This window comes from Podarcis vaucheri (genome assembly GCF_965113315.1).
Source record: "Podarcis vaucheri genome assembly, chromosome: 15".
NCBI lineage: Eukaryota > Metazoa > Chordata > Lepidosauria > Squamata > Lacertidae > Podarcis > Podarcis vaucheri.
The window spans coordinates 36461379-36475735 of record NC_138753.1 but is presented as its reverse complement, the minus strand read 5'-3'; the positions used below and the strand labels follow the sequence as shown (position 1 = coordinate 36475735).

Genomic DNA, 14357 nt, shown 5'->3' with positions numbered 1-14357 from the left:
GAGGGGATGGAATGGAGTATCCTGGTGAGGATTGATGAAAAGAATAATGGAGAGGGGATGGAATGGAGTATCCTGGTGAGGATTCATGAAAAGAATAATGGAGAGGGGATGGAATGGAGTATCCTGGTGAGGATTCATGAAAAGAATAATGGAGAGGGGATGGAATGGAGTGTCCTGGTGAGGATTCATGAAAAGAATAATGGAGAGGGGGTGGAATGGAGTATCCTGGTGAGGTTTCATGAAAAGAATAATGGAGAGGGTGTTGGAATGGAGTATCCTGGTGAGGTTTCATGAAAAGAATAATGGAGAGGGGATGGAATGGAGTGTCCTGGTGAGGATTCATGAAAAGAATAATGGAGAGGGGATGGAATGGAGTGTCCTGGTGAGGATTCATGAAAAGAATAATGGAGAGGGGGTGGAATGGAGTATCCTGGTGGGGTTTCATGAGAAGAAGAATGAAGAGGGGATGGAATGGAGTATTCTGGTGGGAGGGTTTCATCCCTGGACAGTGGTATTCCTACTAGCTGGTGCGATGCAGATCTTCACAACAGCCCTGTGAGGGGGTTCAGAAACAGCTGCCAGTGCGTGCACGGCGCTGCAGGCACCGAATCCCAAAGATTCCTTCCTTTGGAGTTCTGTTCTGGACTGATCCATGACGCCTCCGGAATTCCTGCTCGAAAAACACCCCCTCCTCTTGGGAAGCATTCGGTGCTGCGATCACTGCGCCAGCGGCGCCTTCCGCGCATGCGCTCTGGGAGAAAAGAATCCCCTCCGCTTCCCTTCCCCCGCAGCGACTTTTCCCTCGGCCGCCCCGAGCTGCGGGTCCCCGACCTCTCCAAAATGGCCGAGGGCCGAGCCCAGCCCGCAGGCCTGAGCCCGCCTCCTCCGGGCCCCACCTCCGACTCTCATTGGCCAGCCCAGCAGGGCTTGGAGTGGCGATTGGCTGCCTGCGGACGGCTGCGTGTGTGGCGGAAGCCCGGCCCAAGATCCGCGGCGCGGCTGGGGAATGTGGAGAGCGGGGATGGCTGCCGGGGAAGGCCTGGGACCGGCGCTCAGGGCAGTCCAGGAGCGGGTGCAGCAGGCGGCGGCCAGCAGGCCCAAGGTGCGAGGCGGGAGGGCGGGGAGCGGGGCGGCGGCGGCGGCGGCGGCCGGCCGGGCGGTTCCTGCTAGAGAGGCGGCAGGTGGGAGAGACCTGGCGTGGCCTGCGGATCGTTGCTCGCTGCTGCTGTTATTAATAGCCTGTGTATCTTTTAACGTGAATAACTTATTACCGGGTTTCCCCCCCCCCCCATTTTTTAGGAGCATAGCCAGCTGCCTTATACCAAATCAGAATTTGGGTCCACCTAACCTAGTGTTTCCTGCACTGACTGGCAGCAGCAGCCCCCCCCCCCCTTGCGCAGGGCTTTTTCAGCAAAGGCCCTCGGCATACATAGAGGGGGGACGCCTGGGGGTAGCACACAGGGAACGGGAAGGCATGCAGGGAGGTCGTGGATATCATGCACGATGAATGTTGATTGTGATCTAGAAAAACAGGGGTGGTTAGCTTCATATTTTTCTGTTGCAACAGAGTTCCCTCCCCTCCTAGCAAGGAGGGAAGAGAGACCCAGAACCAAGAAGAAACATCTCTTTTAAGGGGATGGCGTTTTGGCGTGGAGAAGGAGGACAGTCCCTTCTACAAACAGTCAGAAATTACATCCCACCTAAGGTGGGGTTACTGTGGCTCAGGCAGGCCAAGGTGTGATATTCCTGAGGATTTAGCAAGTTTCGCATAGTTCCAAACACAGTTTACACAAAACATTAGCATTTGATAAGACCATCAGGATGCCTGTCAGACATCCCTCAATGCAGAGCATCTGGGCAAACAATGACAATTAATTCAAAGGAGGTTCATAGATATAGGAGAGGAATCCCTTCAGGAACTTCTCCTGATTGCTATCTGAGTTCTCAAGCAAGGAGGATTAAGGAGGCAGAGGAAATATTTAGGAGAGCCAAGATGACTTTTGGATTGCTCTCCTGTACTATTTTAGACATGTGGTTTATATACCTATGTATGTATGTTTACCTTGTGCAATTATCAAAATTTATTCTATATTTGAGACAGTAGAATTACTACAACAATTATGTTCTCCATCAGGTGTCAGATTGATCCCCCTTGGAAGTGATGGTTGAACTCTTAAGCAAAAACACTTGCAAATGACACCTCTGGTAGCTAAATCTGCTCTGGCAGTGTTACGTTAACGTGTGGCAATTTTATGCTGTAAATCATAGAATCACGCTGCAGGCTCATAGAAGAAATGTCTTGCTTTTTGCCCTCTGTTGTTCCTTGTGAAGGCCTTTGACCATAGACAGTGAATTGAATGGAATTGATTGACTGGCAGCAGCACTCCACATTCCTTGCCCTGCCTGGAGATGCTGGGGAATGAGCCCAGGGGCTTTGCAGGTGAAAAAGATGCCCTGCCATTGAGCTGCTGTGTCCCCTATGCAGTCCTGCTAAAGTGGTGGGATGCAGAGGAGAGGACAGGACTCCTGTACCTTTCAGTAGATGTGCAGAAGAGGGACTTGATGCACAGCAAGCTATACCTGCTGAAATTCACTCTTATACACAGCTGCTCAGCGTGCAGGAGCCCTGTCCTGTTCTGTATCTGCCCTCATCCCTGAAATTCCTATAAGCAATTAAGTAGGGATTAATAATAATAATAATAAATATTATTAAAATATTATTATTAGGGATTAAGCACCACTGAATACAGTTGGACTTTCTTCCAGGTAAGTGTGGATGGGGCTGCTGTATGTTCACAAAGCAAGACTCGGGATCTCTTTGAATCATTAAGTCAGAACCAACGTGCCTTAAGAACCGTGAAATGTAAATGCTGTTAAGTTCAGCGGGTCCTACTCCCAGGGCAGCAGCTATGGGATTGCATTCGAAGTTACTCTAATTGAATTTATTATAAATAAAATAATTGAGGTTGGAAGCCCAGCTTAGGGCAGATTCACAAATGGATGTGTTGTCAGTTGCTGCTGTTGTGGATAGTCATTTGGCTTGTCTTAAGCTTTGTGTTCGCGTTGTCATAGTCAATACTTATTGCATTTCATACTCATTTAGGCTCGTTTTAAAACATTTTTCCTCCCTCTCACTTCAGTATTCAGTGCAGTGAACTATTAATCCATGGAAGCTTATTCTATAACGTGTCTGTTAATCTTTATGAACCTTTGTGTTTTTCCCACCTTAACTCAAAACAGAACATATGAACTTGTCTCCCTTAAAAAACAAAGTTCAAGATGGATATGAGATAATATGAAATCTCTTATCGGTGCCTGTTGGCCTGGGATAAATATTTCCCATGTTCCAGTCACAGAGTTGTGAGCATCCCCACGTGCACTTGGCCACTGACCATTTCTTTCTTTGCAAATACAGGGATTGCCTGCTATACAGCCTCGCCTTGTAGCTGTCAGTAAAACGAAGCCAGCAGAAATGGTGATTGAGGCCTACAACCATGGGCAGCGCAGCTTTGGAGAAAACTATGTGAGTGTCCTCTCCGTTTCCTCATTGTTTGGGTTTCAGGACCAGAAGGAAATAAGGCCTGGAGCTGCTGACATGCTCACAAACCAGATGGTCACAAAATATTTCATTAGTCCCACGTCACCCTGGAGAAGTGTGGCATAGCTGGGGAGTAAACGTTACAGAGACAACTTAAGTGGCTTTAAAAGATTCGCAAATGGAGAGAAGGCTGCTGCGCTCAGGTTGTGCTTTCAGGCTTCTCATAGGCCTCAGGTTGGCTGCTCTGAGAGCAAAGTGCTGGGCTAAGTGGTCTGATCCATCACACTCTTCATATGATCCTAAATTTGCTAAACTGAAACTTTGAAAAATAAGGGACACTTCGTGTCTGTGAAGGAGGAAGACAAGCCTGGCTCACCCATGAGGCAAGGTGAGGCAACTGCCTCAGGCAGCAGGATTTACAGGGATGTGGCAATTGTATTCCAAGTGCGGTCGCATCATTTGTAAAAAGGCAATGTGATATTGGAGGTTCGATTGTCAATCCCTTTGCCAGTGAGCTTGGAAGTCACCCTTTTCGCGGCTGTTGGCAGCCTCTTCCATGATGTATACCAGCAAGGTGCAATCTGATGTCATGAAGGCAGGCCTGAAACGTTGTGACAATAGCAGAGATAAGTCTGGATCTGACCACCTTCCTACATTCTCATTTATTTCAAAATGGCTTCTGGAGGTCTTTAAAATGTAAGCTAGACATGCAGATATCAGTTTGCTCATCACTGTGCAGCAGTAATGTTATATTGCGGCTGGTTAATTTGAGTTGCATAGTCCAAATGAGTGAACATGGGGAAATAATTGCACTAATGTTGGATACAGGGGCATCAATGTGGTTTGAAGCAGTTTCTTGGACAGAATAACTGTGGGAGCAGTTGCCAATCTGACGCATGACTTTGTACTCAAGAATAGTGTCTATTAGCAGTTTTACAAATGGATATTGCCTCTCTTGTAAAACGCTGCTCATTAACCCTTTTGCCTTCTGTTGAGGCGTAATTGGAACTCACTGTCTTAATGCTTTGCACATTTGCTTGTAATGTCACCCATAGTTTGACATCGTATGGCTCACTTCCCCATCTCTTCCTCCTCCTCTCTATCTCCTTTGCAGCTTGGAGGGACTTCTGCTAAGATTAGTTTTACTTAAAAAAACCAAAAACTTGGCTTGGCGTTAATGTTTGAACTGAGAATCCTCCTTTAAGATTAACTCTGCTGAGTTTTATAGCAAATCAGCTTCCAGCCTTTGATTATGAAACTGACATTGTTTTAAACCAGGACCCCTTGTTTGAATGCACCACTGAGTCGTCATTCTTTTACTGTGAAACTAAGCGTGGCAGAAGTCTTCCTCCTGGTCACATGGAAGGAGGATGGGGGAGGAATGTTGTGCTTAGTCCATTCTGCATTAAACCAAGGTTGGAGAAGCTGTGGCTGTCCAGATGTTGTTGGACTACAAATCCCATTTTCATGGACTAGTGGCCATGTTGACTAGGACTAATGGAGTCCAACAGTATGTGGACAGCCATCAGTTCCCCACCTCTGCACTAAACCATGGCGTTTAGCATTGCATGTGAACAGAGGCACTTGTAAGTCAAGGTGGCTGAGTTAGAGGTGAGGCCGAGCAAACTTGGCAAAATTTAATCCCTGTCTTAACTTTCTGCAGGTCCAAGAACTTCTAGAAAAGGCATCAGACTCCAGAGTAAGTTCATTTTGTGTGCTAGATAAAATCCTCATTCTGTCAAGTTGGCAGAGGCTTGTTTCAGAAAATTGACTAGTAAGCTCATGTTCAGAGAAGAATCTCTCTGTTTGCCTTTCTGTAGCTGTTCAGTTCTTTATGTATAAATAGCAGATAATCTTGGCCAAGATGCTTCTTTTTGTTGCGGAGCCCCAGTCATTTGAAATAATTTTCGAGCACAGATGGCAGCCTATATGCTGAATCTGTCCCAGCAGAGGTTATTTACACTGACAGCAAACTGCTACTAAGTGTGTTAACTGCCATCAAAATAATTTTAACATTTGAGGGACCTTGGATGAGATTTCCCCCTCTCTTCTTACACAGGGACCATCCTTTGTCTTTATTATGAGCCACTTTATGACGGCTTTTTGCCTTGAAAATTGAGTTATAAATAAATAAAAGTGAAATCATCCTTCACTTGCAAGTGTTCTATGGATGCCTAGCATGAAAATTAATTTCAAATTCTACTCACTTCCCTCTGTTCTCAGATTCTTTCTTCGTGTCCAGAGATTAAATGGCATTTCATAGGCCACCTACAGAAAAACAATGTCAACAAACTCATTGGTAATAATAATTTCTTTTTGTGCTCACTTATGGGGTGGGGGGCAGGGAGACAACAAGAAATCCTTTGTGTACATTGGGGGAGGGGGTTGTAATGTGCTTACTTCAGTGAATGCACTACTGTTACCAGCTCTTACTTAAGGAGATCCTGATTTTGAGATGCAGTTAATTTGCACAGTGCAGGACATAGAACCAGTGATTTCTCCAAAAATTGAAATTGGGGCTTGGAGGGATTTATTTTTCCCAGGTGCTAGGGGCTGCTGCTGTTAGCAAACATGAACTTGGACTATGTGGCACGCTATTTTTTATTTTATTTTTAAGTTTCACAGTCGTGGCCATTTCATAAGATTTAGCTTAGTTTTCAGTAGGTCAGCTGTACTTTCATCCTCCTGAGTTGTAATTTTGCACAGCTCTGTTAATGGATCTGAATGCAGTGTGGTAATTTTCAGTGGTGTCTCGTATGTCTGGTCCTTCAATTGATAAACCTATTTAGTTAATTCATAAGATCAGGCAGAAGGTGACTGAGAGACCAGCTTCTATTTTTGCTATTTCTTTCCTTTTTGTATGTGCTGTGGGCAAAGGGCCCTTTTCTCCTGCTTGGTTTAGGACAAGACAGTTTCTGTTCTCTCTTCCCCGTTCTAAGATGTTGTTTTGCATTATACATTTTGAAAACATTAGTTAAGAGGTGATTAATAATCTAGAAACCGTAAGGGAGCAACAGGACTTGTTGTTCAACCAGTTATCCAAAAGCGGGACCAGCTGTCTCCCTTCACCAGTGTTGGGGTACTGCCTGATATAGCCGTATGGTGCAGGGAGCATTGTGCTACTCAGGTAGAGAACGTACAGTTTATGCGAGGGTCCCTAATTTGGCAGTACAGCGCATATGGCGCACTCTGAAATTGCATGGAACTGGTATGCTTTCTGCAATGGATATTTGCTCAGATTCTTCTTTAAATGTCGTCTAGCGGTACCTAACCTATTTATGCTGGAAACGGTGGATTCCCTAAAACTGGCGGACAGAGTGAACGGGTCTTGGCAGAAGAAGGGGTCTTTGGAGAAGCTAAAGATCATGGTGCAAGTGAACACCAGTGGGGAAGATAGTAAGTAGATTTGATGTTGTTCTCCCCTCTCACATGCCAAAGGTTCAGGCTTGCATTTCAGCCTTCTTTTAAAGAGCAGCACTCTCTTTGTATGATCGTCCTTCATGCGCACACAAGTATGACATGTGAATGCATGGAAGGGTGATTTTGGGCTCTTTGAGGCTTCTGCGTGCCTTGCAGGACATCCAGAAAAGGAACAGGCAGCTGAATGCACTTGGCTTTCGGAGCAGTTGGGATTCCTGATCAGGCAGGATATGGTCTAGATTCTTCCTAGCAAGGCTGCCTTCACTACTGGGAGGCAGCAAGGCACAGTGTTTACAGTGGTACCTCTGGTTGTGAATGGGATCCGTTCCATTGGCCCGTTCGCAACATGAAAAGCATGCAATCTGAAGTGCCGTATCTGCGCAGGTGCATGGTGTGATTTAGCGCTTCTGCACATGCATGAGCAGCAAACCCTGTAAGTAACCCTTTCCGGTACTTCCGGGTCATTGCGGGACGCAACCTGAAAAAACGTATCATGAAGCAAACGTAACATGAGGTATGACTGTGTAGAGTTGGACGAAAACAGAGGAGTAAAGGTAAAGGGACCGCTGACCATTAGGTCCAGTCATGGCCGACTCTGGGGTTGCAGCGCTCATCTCGTTTTATCGGCCGAGGGAGCCGGCGTACAGCTTCCGGGTCATGTGACCAGCATGACTAAGCCGCTTCTGGCGAACCTGAGCAGCGGACGGAAACACCGTTTACCTTCCCGCCGGAGCGGTACTTATTTATCTACTTGCACTTTGAGGTGCTTTCAAACTGCTAGGTTGGCAGGTGCAGGGACCGAGCAACGGGAGCTCACCCCGTCACGGGGATTTGAACCGCCAACCTTCTGATCGGCAAGTCCTAGGCTCTGTGGTTGAACCCACAGTGCCACCCGCGTCCCTTAAAACAGAGGAGTAAAAGGTAAAGGTAAAGGTACCCCTGCCCGAACGGGCCAGTCTTGACAGACTGTGGGGTTTGTGCGCCCATCTCACATTTATTGGCCGGGGGCCAGCGCTGTCCGGGGACACTTCCGGGTCACGTGGCCAGCGTGACATCGCTGCTCTGGCGAGCCAGAGCCGCACACGGAACGCCGTTTACCTTCCCGCTGGTAAGCGGTACCTATTTATCTACTTGCACCCGGGGGTGCTTTCGAACTGCTAGGTGGGCAGGCGCTGGGACCGAACAGCGGGAGCGCACCCCGCCGCGGGGATTCGAACCGCCGACCTTTCGATCGGCAAGCCCTAGGCGTTGAGGCTTTAGCCCACAGCGCCACCCGCGTCCCTACAAAACAGAGGAGACACAGGTGCAAATTCACCATGAAGCTGCTTGAATGACCAACAAGCCAATTGGATTTTCTGAGCCTGACCTACCTCATAGGGTGGCTGGAAGGATAGAAGGGTCAGGGAGGAAGAACTATATATACATCACCTGAGTTCCTTGGAGGAACAGAGGGTTGGACTGAACTTTGGAGGAACCTTGTATTGATTCACACCCTTGGTGCATCTAGCGCAGTATCGCCCTCAATGACTGGCAGTATCTTTCTAGGATTACAGACAAGATATTCCCAGCCCTGCTTGAAGATGCCAGGGGCTGAACCAGGGACCTTCTGCATGCAAAGCACCGCCACTGAGCTGTGGTCCTCCCCCAGAGGTTGCAATAAAAATGCAATGTATAACAAGGCAGGATAGCTCAGTTGGTAGAGCATGAGACTCTTAATCTCGGGGTTGTGGGTTCAAGCCCCATATTGTGCAGAACATTCCTGCATTTCAGAGGGTTGGACTAGATGACCCCTGTGGTCCCTCCCAACTCTTAAAATGCTATGATTAACAAATGAGCTTTTCTTTTTAAAGGTAAACATGGGCTGCCGCCTGGAGAAACGGTAACAACAGTGGCACACATCCTCCAGAAGTGCCCCAGCCTGGAATTTGTGGGCTTAATGACAATTGGCAGCTTTGGGCACGACCTCAGTAAGGGGCCCAACCCTGACTTCCAGGTATTCCTGATCTGGGGGGAAATACCCGTATGCAAAGCTTGTCTTTTAAGGAAGGAGAGGGCCAGGTTCAATTGCGTTGTCTTCCCTCCCCTGCAGATGTTGATATCCTTGCGGGAGGAGTTGTGCGACAAGCTCAATCTCCCCATTGAAAAAGTTGAGCTGAGCATGGGGATGTCTACAGACTTCCAGCATGCAGTAAGTCAGTCTATTGCCTTTTGTTTTCTCTTTTTCTGCAGTTGCTAATCATGGGGCCTTTCTCCTTTCACTTCTTCCTCCCTCCCTCCCTCCTAGCAGAGTGTCTGGCCCTCTGAGTGAGCAACCAAGCTCATGCTGGAACATTTGAGTAAATCTTGGTTTTCCCATGTGGACAGCTTCCCTGCTTCTCATAGGCAGCGTCATAAACCCATGGGCTTGGCAGTGAGCCCCATTAAATTCAATAGGACGTAACGTCTGAGTAGACATGGTCAGGGTTGCAGTGATAAGTATGCTGCACGTGTCTCTCTTTGCCTTCATTTCTCTTCCATTGCTCCCTTGCCTGGCTTCTGTTTTCTTACCAAACCCAACAGAAGCTGCTACTTCTTGTATTTAAATCCCTTCATCCAATGAAAGGTTCTTCTCTCTTCATTTTGTTCTCTTTATCTGCTCTCATGATCTCCACTGTGCTTTTACTTCTGTTCTGGCTAAGCTTCACCTATTTCACACTTCCGAGTCTTTGAGTGTTTACACACCATACATTTAATATACATTCAGCACCTAACCTTGCCATCAAGAATCCTGGAAACTGTAGTTTACCTCATAGCAGAGCCCCCATTCCCAACACCCATAACAAACTACAGTTCCCAGGATCCTTTGGGGGGACCGGGTGCTTTCAATGTATGGTGTGCACACAGCCTTTCTTTCCCACTGTCCCTTTCTCTGGGATGCTCTGCCTCCCAATTTTTCCCACTTCTCCCTCCTTGCAGTTGGCTTGAACTCTTACCTCTTCTTCCAAGCCTTTGACATCTCCTCCTTTCCCCATCTTCGCCTTGTGTCCTTCCTCATTTATTTACACCATTTCTCCCTTCTTTTTAGATGGCAAGGTCTGTTCTTTCTTAGCAGAACTATTGGATTGTACCTGCTGTATTATCACAGATGCTTGTTTTTGCAGTTTTCAAAAGTGTGAATTATGTTGTAAATAGTAAGATTATACCAGCAATAATGAGTCTTTTTGTAAAAAAGAAAAAAGATTTAAATCAAGTCTTACTGACTAGTGATTTAAATCAAAATAAATCCACCCTGGATCCACCACAGAGATTCCAGGGACTAGAAAGGGAAACAGAAGCAGGAAAAAGTCACTAAAGGGAGGGGGGAAACAGCAGCTCTTTAGGACCCCACAGAGTATCTTCATGTGTTATTTCTCCCCACGCAGAATCCAGCTCCAAAAGGAGCCAATATCCTGCCATCGACCCATTATGTCCAATTCCAATTAAATTTTTTGTTGCACCAGCCATAGGCCATGGCATCATTCAGAAGGAGAACAAAAAGAAAAAACAAGGAAAAAAAGAACAACAATAGCCATAAAAATCATCAGGCACAGGCATACAATAAAATCACGGTCACGGCTACTAAAACTATTTGTTGCATTAAATAGAATAGAATAGCAGAAGATTCTCAGGTAAGATGTGTCAAATTAAATATCCGAATCTCCTTTGCAGTTGACCGCTATTTTGTCTAGTTCCTTCCTCCTGATCTTCTTAGCTGCCAGAGCATAGAGTGCTACTTTATAAGTAACAAAGTTGTCGGTGCCGCTCAGCAGCCATTTCACCCTTTCCACCCTATTCAGGTGTGATCCATTCGCAAACGGGTTTTATAAACCGGTCTCTTGGGTCTATATATACATATACATGAGAATGAAAAATACTCTGGAACAGGGACTACATAATCTCATGAGCACTGTTGCAGAGTATTTTTCATTCTTATGTATATTATATCTGTTTGAAAAAAGATTGGTTAATGAAGAAACTACATATCTTTCTACTTATGAGTGTTGAACTAATTGGCTGATGAAGAATTCAACGAAACAGTAGTTGTTATCCGGAAACACTGTTCAGCAGAGTTCAGAGTTGGACATCAGAACTGGACATTTGCTGATTATACAAAGCTTCACAGTTTGATCTCCGCTGGGTAAAGTCTGGCACCGTGATTCATTTAAGGACTTTCAGAGACTTCAGTTTCTTAGTTTTGATGTTTTGAGTTATCATAAAGTTTTTCACATTGTAATTGTTCCTGGTCATCGTGTTGCTTTTGATATTGCTTACTCATATTTTGCAACACAGGGATTGGTTTGTTTACTAATTTACAAATGGGACAGCCAAGGCCTTTCAGATCAAAGTTCCAACTTCCAAAGCACCCGTGATCTTTCTCCTGCTTTTTTTTTTTTTTTTTTTTGCTGCTTTGCAGATTGAAGTTGGATCGACAAATGTTCGGATCGGAAGCACCATCTTTGGAGAGCGAGACTACCCCAACAAACCGTCCAGCGACAAAGCCCCGAGGGAGATTAAAGGCCAGCTGGAGAATTTGACAGTGAAAGAGCACTAACAGGAGAAGGCCCTAGCGATTCCTTCCGTGGAGGGAGGGGAATCCTTTCTGATAGACCTTACTATGCACTTGACTTTCCCTTTGGGCTGACAGCTGTGGGACACCATCAGGTAATCAGAGGGCGTCGCAGGCACTTCGTCACATGTAATTTTAATATTGTATATCCATAGAGATTGAATTTTTCTATAAAGAAACCAGCAAATGGAGCACCAGTGATTGACAAGTGACTTTTGGTACCTTAGCTGAAGTGACTTTAGATAGCTGCTCTGGATAACCAGCTGACTTAAGCCCTACTAGGTCTGGGCAGGAAACATTTCCAGCTGTGAACATTACACATTTCTAATTGGAAACTTGGTTTCCCAGAGGTGGAAACCCCTCTTTGCGGGGGTGCCATGGCCATGCTCCATTGACTAAGCCCCCCTCCACCATCCCACTGAAATGCTTTATGGGTAAACTGCTGTGTTGTGTGCCACCAAGCATCCTATCAGAGGTCGAGGTCTTAGACCCTTTAATGACACTAAAAAGCACCTGTTCAGCAGGGGCGGTTTGCTGCTTGCTACACTGGAAAGAGATGAGTCAGGGTGCACTTGCAAGCTTAAGCTACTGGCAGCTTTTGAGCCACAGGTTGGGAAGATTTCTCTTTTTTTAGGTTGTACTCATCCTCCGAAGACTGCTGCTACGAGTTTTGATAGTCGACTGCATATCGCTTTCTCTCTCACAATATAAAATGTCCCTTTCCCCCCCTCCCCTCCTCTGGAAAATTGATGGTTGGAGTAGTTCTGCTAGGTAAAAGCAGTATGTTCTGCTAGCCAAAGCCGGGAAATTCCCTGACTCTGCTGCTGACTTGCTGTGTGATCTTGGCCAAGTCACTTAACCATACTGTGCCTGTGTCCCCTATATGAGAAAAACGGGGCTGACCTACCTCATGTGGGAGACCGAGAGGCTGTCGGGCCTGGAAAGTTCCTTGAAATGCCCGTTCCCACACTCCCTAAACCCCACCTGCCCCGGAGGAAAGGCAATACTGCAGAGTAGAGCAGTCTCGGACAGAAGGCCAAACTAAACCTTAACTCCAAGCAGTCATTCACACACTCGCCTGGGCGTGGGTGGGTGTGGGAGGACAGCTTGAGCAGCGAGCCGGCAAGTAGCACATGTGTGAAGAAACGGTTACCCTGGGCAAATGGTGAACTCCCAAATTTTAATGCAAAGCATCCTTATCCCAGATGCTGGGTCCCAAGTGGCAGAAAGTAATGAGTTGTTTCCCCACTGTACATATCTTAAGGTTCATTTAAAGCAGCCATCACTCTTGCTTCACTAAGTATTCATCTCTCCTCTGCAGCATCCCCAATCGGTGAAAATGTTTACAGTGAAATCTTGTTTTGTAACTCACATGTTGACAATCTACTTCAAGGCCCAGTCTGCTGCTACAAATGACTTTAGTCCCCAGTAGAAATATACCCTCCCCCCGGTCCTCTTTTCCCTAATAGCTTGGGAGTTTGGTGTGTCTTTGGGTTACTCCAGCGGTGCGTCTTTGGCTCAGGTACCATAGTTCAGTGCTAGCACACATGCTTGACATGCAGAACGTGCCAGGTTAAAGCCTTGGCGTTTCCACTTAAAGCAAAAGCAAGCTATGGATGGATAGCATACCTGAGACCCTAGGAAGCTGCTGCCAATCTTGGCTCCAGTGAGCTAGCTGAACCAGTGGCGTCACCTAATATAAGCCAGTTTCCTATGCTCAAAGCAGTGGGACTTGGTTTTTTTCGCCCTGGACACTGAATGTCACTGCAAAGAACAAACACCCAGCCCACTTAGTGTCCCACTACGTAGGTGCAATGCTAAATGCAGCCCAAACTTCTTCCCTCCCGCCCCGAGCTCCGCAGTGCAGTGTTTTCATGTGTGTTAAGAAATAAAACCAGTTGTGGATCAGAATACTGTACCATCTGTGCCAGTTACTAAGCTATTAAAGATGTTATTTTTTCTTCTTCTTTTGTTCTTGGTGTTGTGAATTGCAAAGGGGGGGAGGAAAGAACAGTGCCGGTGGGTTTGTGCTTGGCTGCTCAGATTTTATTGCCCTTTGAAGGCCAAGAAGCTCTTGTTCTGGAGGGATGGCGGGTGTCCAGCTCAAAATATGTAGCTGTTCTAAAACGGACCACCCTGCTCTGGTCTGAATGCTCTCCAGGCTGCTTTTGCGCTGGACCCTGGGGGACCCATCTTGCAGCAGGACCCGGTCCATTTGGTCTGGCAACGAGCGGCAGGAGGCTCTAGTGGTCAGCAGCCGGTGAAGAAGAGAGGGCTGCGTAAGAGAGAAAGGGTTCTGCTCTCAAATGAGGTCATGTGCAGTAAGGAGAGTGCAAAGCATTGTGGGAGCGGAAGTGGTGGGGTGCACCTCAGAGAAAGCAGTCTGGTGGGGGTGAGTGTACAGTGGTGCCTCGCAAGACGAAATAAATTCGTTCCGCAAGTTTTTTCTTCTTGCGAGTTTTTCTTCTTGCGAAGCACAGTTTCCCATAGGAATGCATTGAAAATCAATCAATGCGTTCCTATGGAGACCGTCCGGGGACAGAGGGGAAGCACCGCTCTGTCCCCTCTTTTGAAGCAAGGGGCGGAGAGGAGAGGATCGCTTCTCCCCCTTGCCGCCCCTTGCTTCAAAAGAGGTCCAGGGACAGCGGGGAAGACGCGCTGCGCTTTCCGCTATCCCCGGAGCTTGCAGGGCAAGCTTCGTTTTGCAAAGCAAGCCCATAGGGAAATTCGTCTTGCGAAGCAACTCGAAAACAAAAAAAACTTTCGTCTTGCAAGTTTTTCATCTCACGAGGCGTTCGTCTTGCGGGGCACCAC

General features: G+C 46.8%; 1 protein-coding gene across 1 annotated transcript; it reads left to right on the top strand.

The window, feature by feature from the left end:
• The first annotated feature begins 957 nt into the window (after positions 1 to 957).
• PLPBP (pyridoxal phosphate binding protein) lies at positions 958 to 13507 on the top strand. The gene is made up of 8 exons (XM_082200654.1): positions 958 to 1102; positions 3416 to 3523; positions 5202 to 5237; positions 5762 to 5837; positions 6800 to 6934; positions 8809 to 8951; positions 9048 to 9146; positions 11391 to 13507. The coding sequence occupies exons 1-8, from the start codon at positions 1007 to 1009 to the stop codon at positions 11526 to 11528; spliced, it is 831 nt and encodes a 276-aa protein (XP_082056780.1). The 5' UTR covers positions 958 to 1006; the 3' UTR covers positions 11529 to 13507.
• Positions 13508 to 14357: the final 850 nt, after the last annotated feature.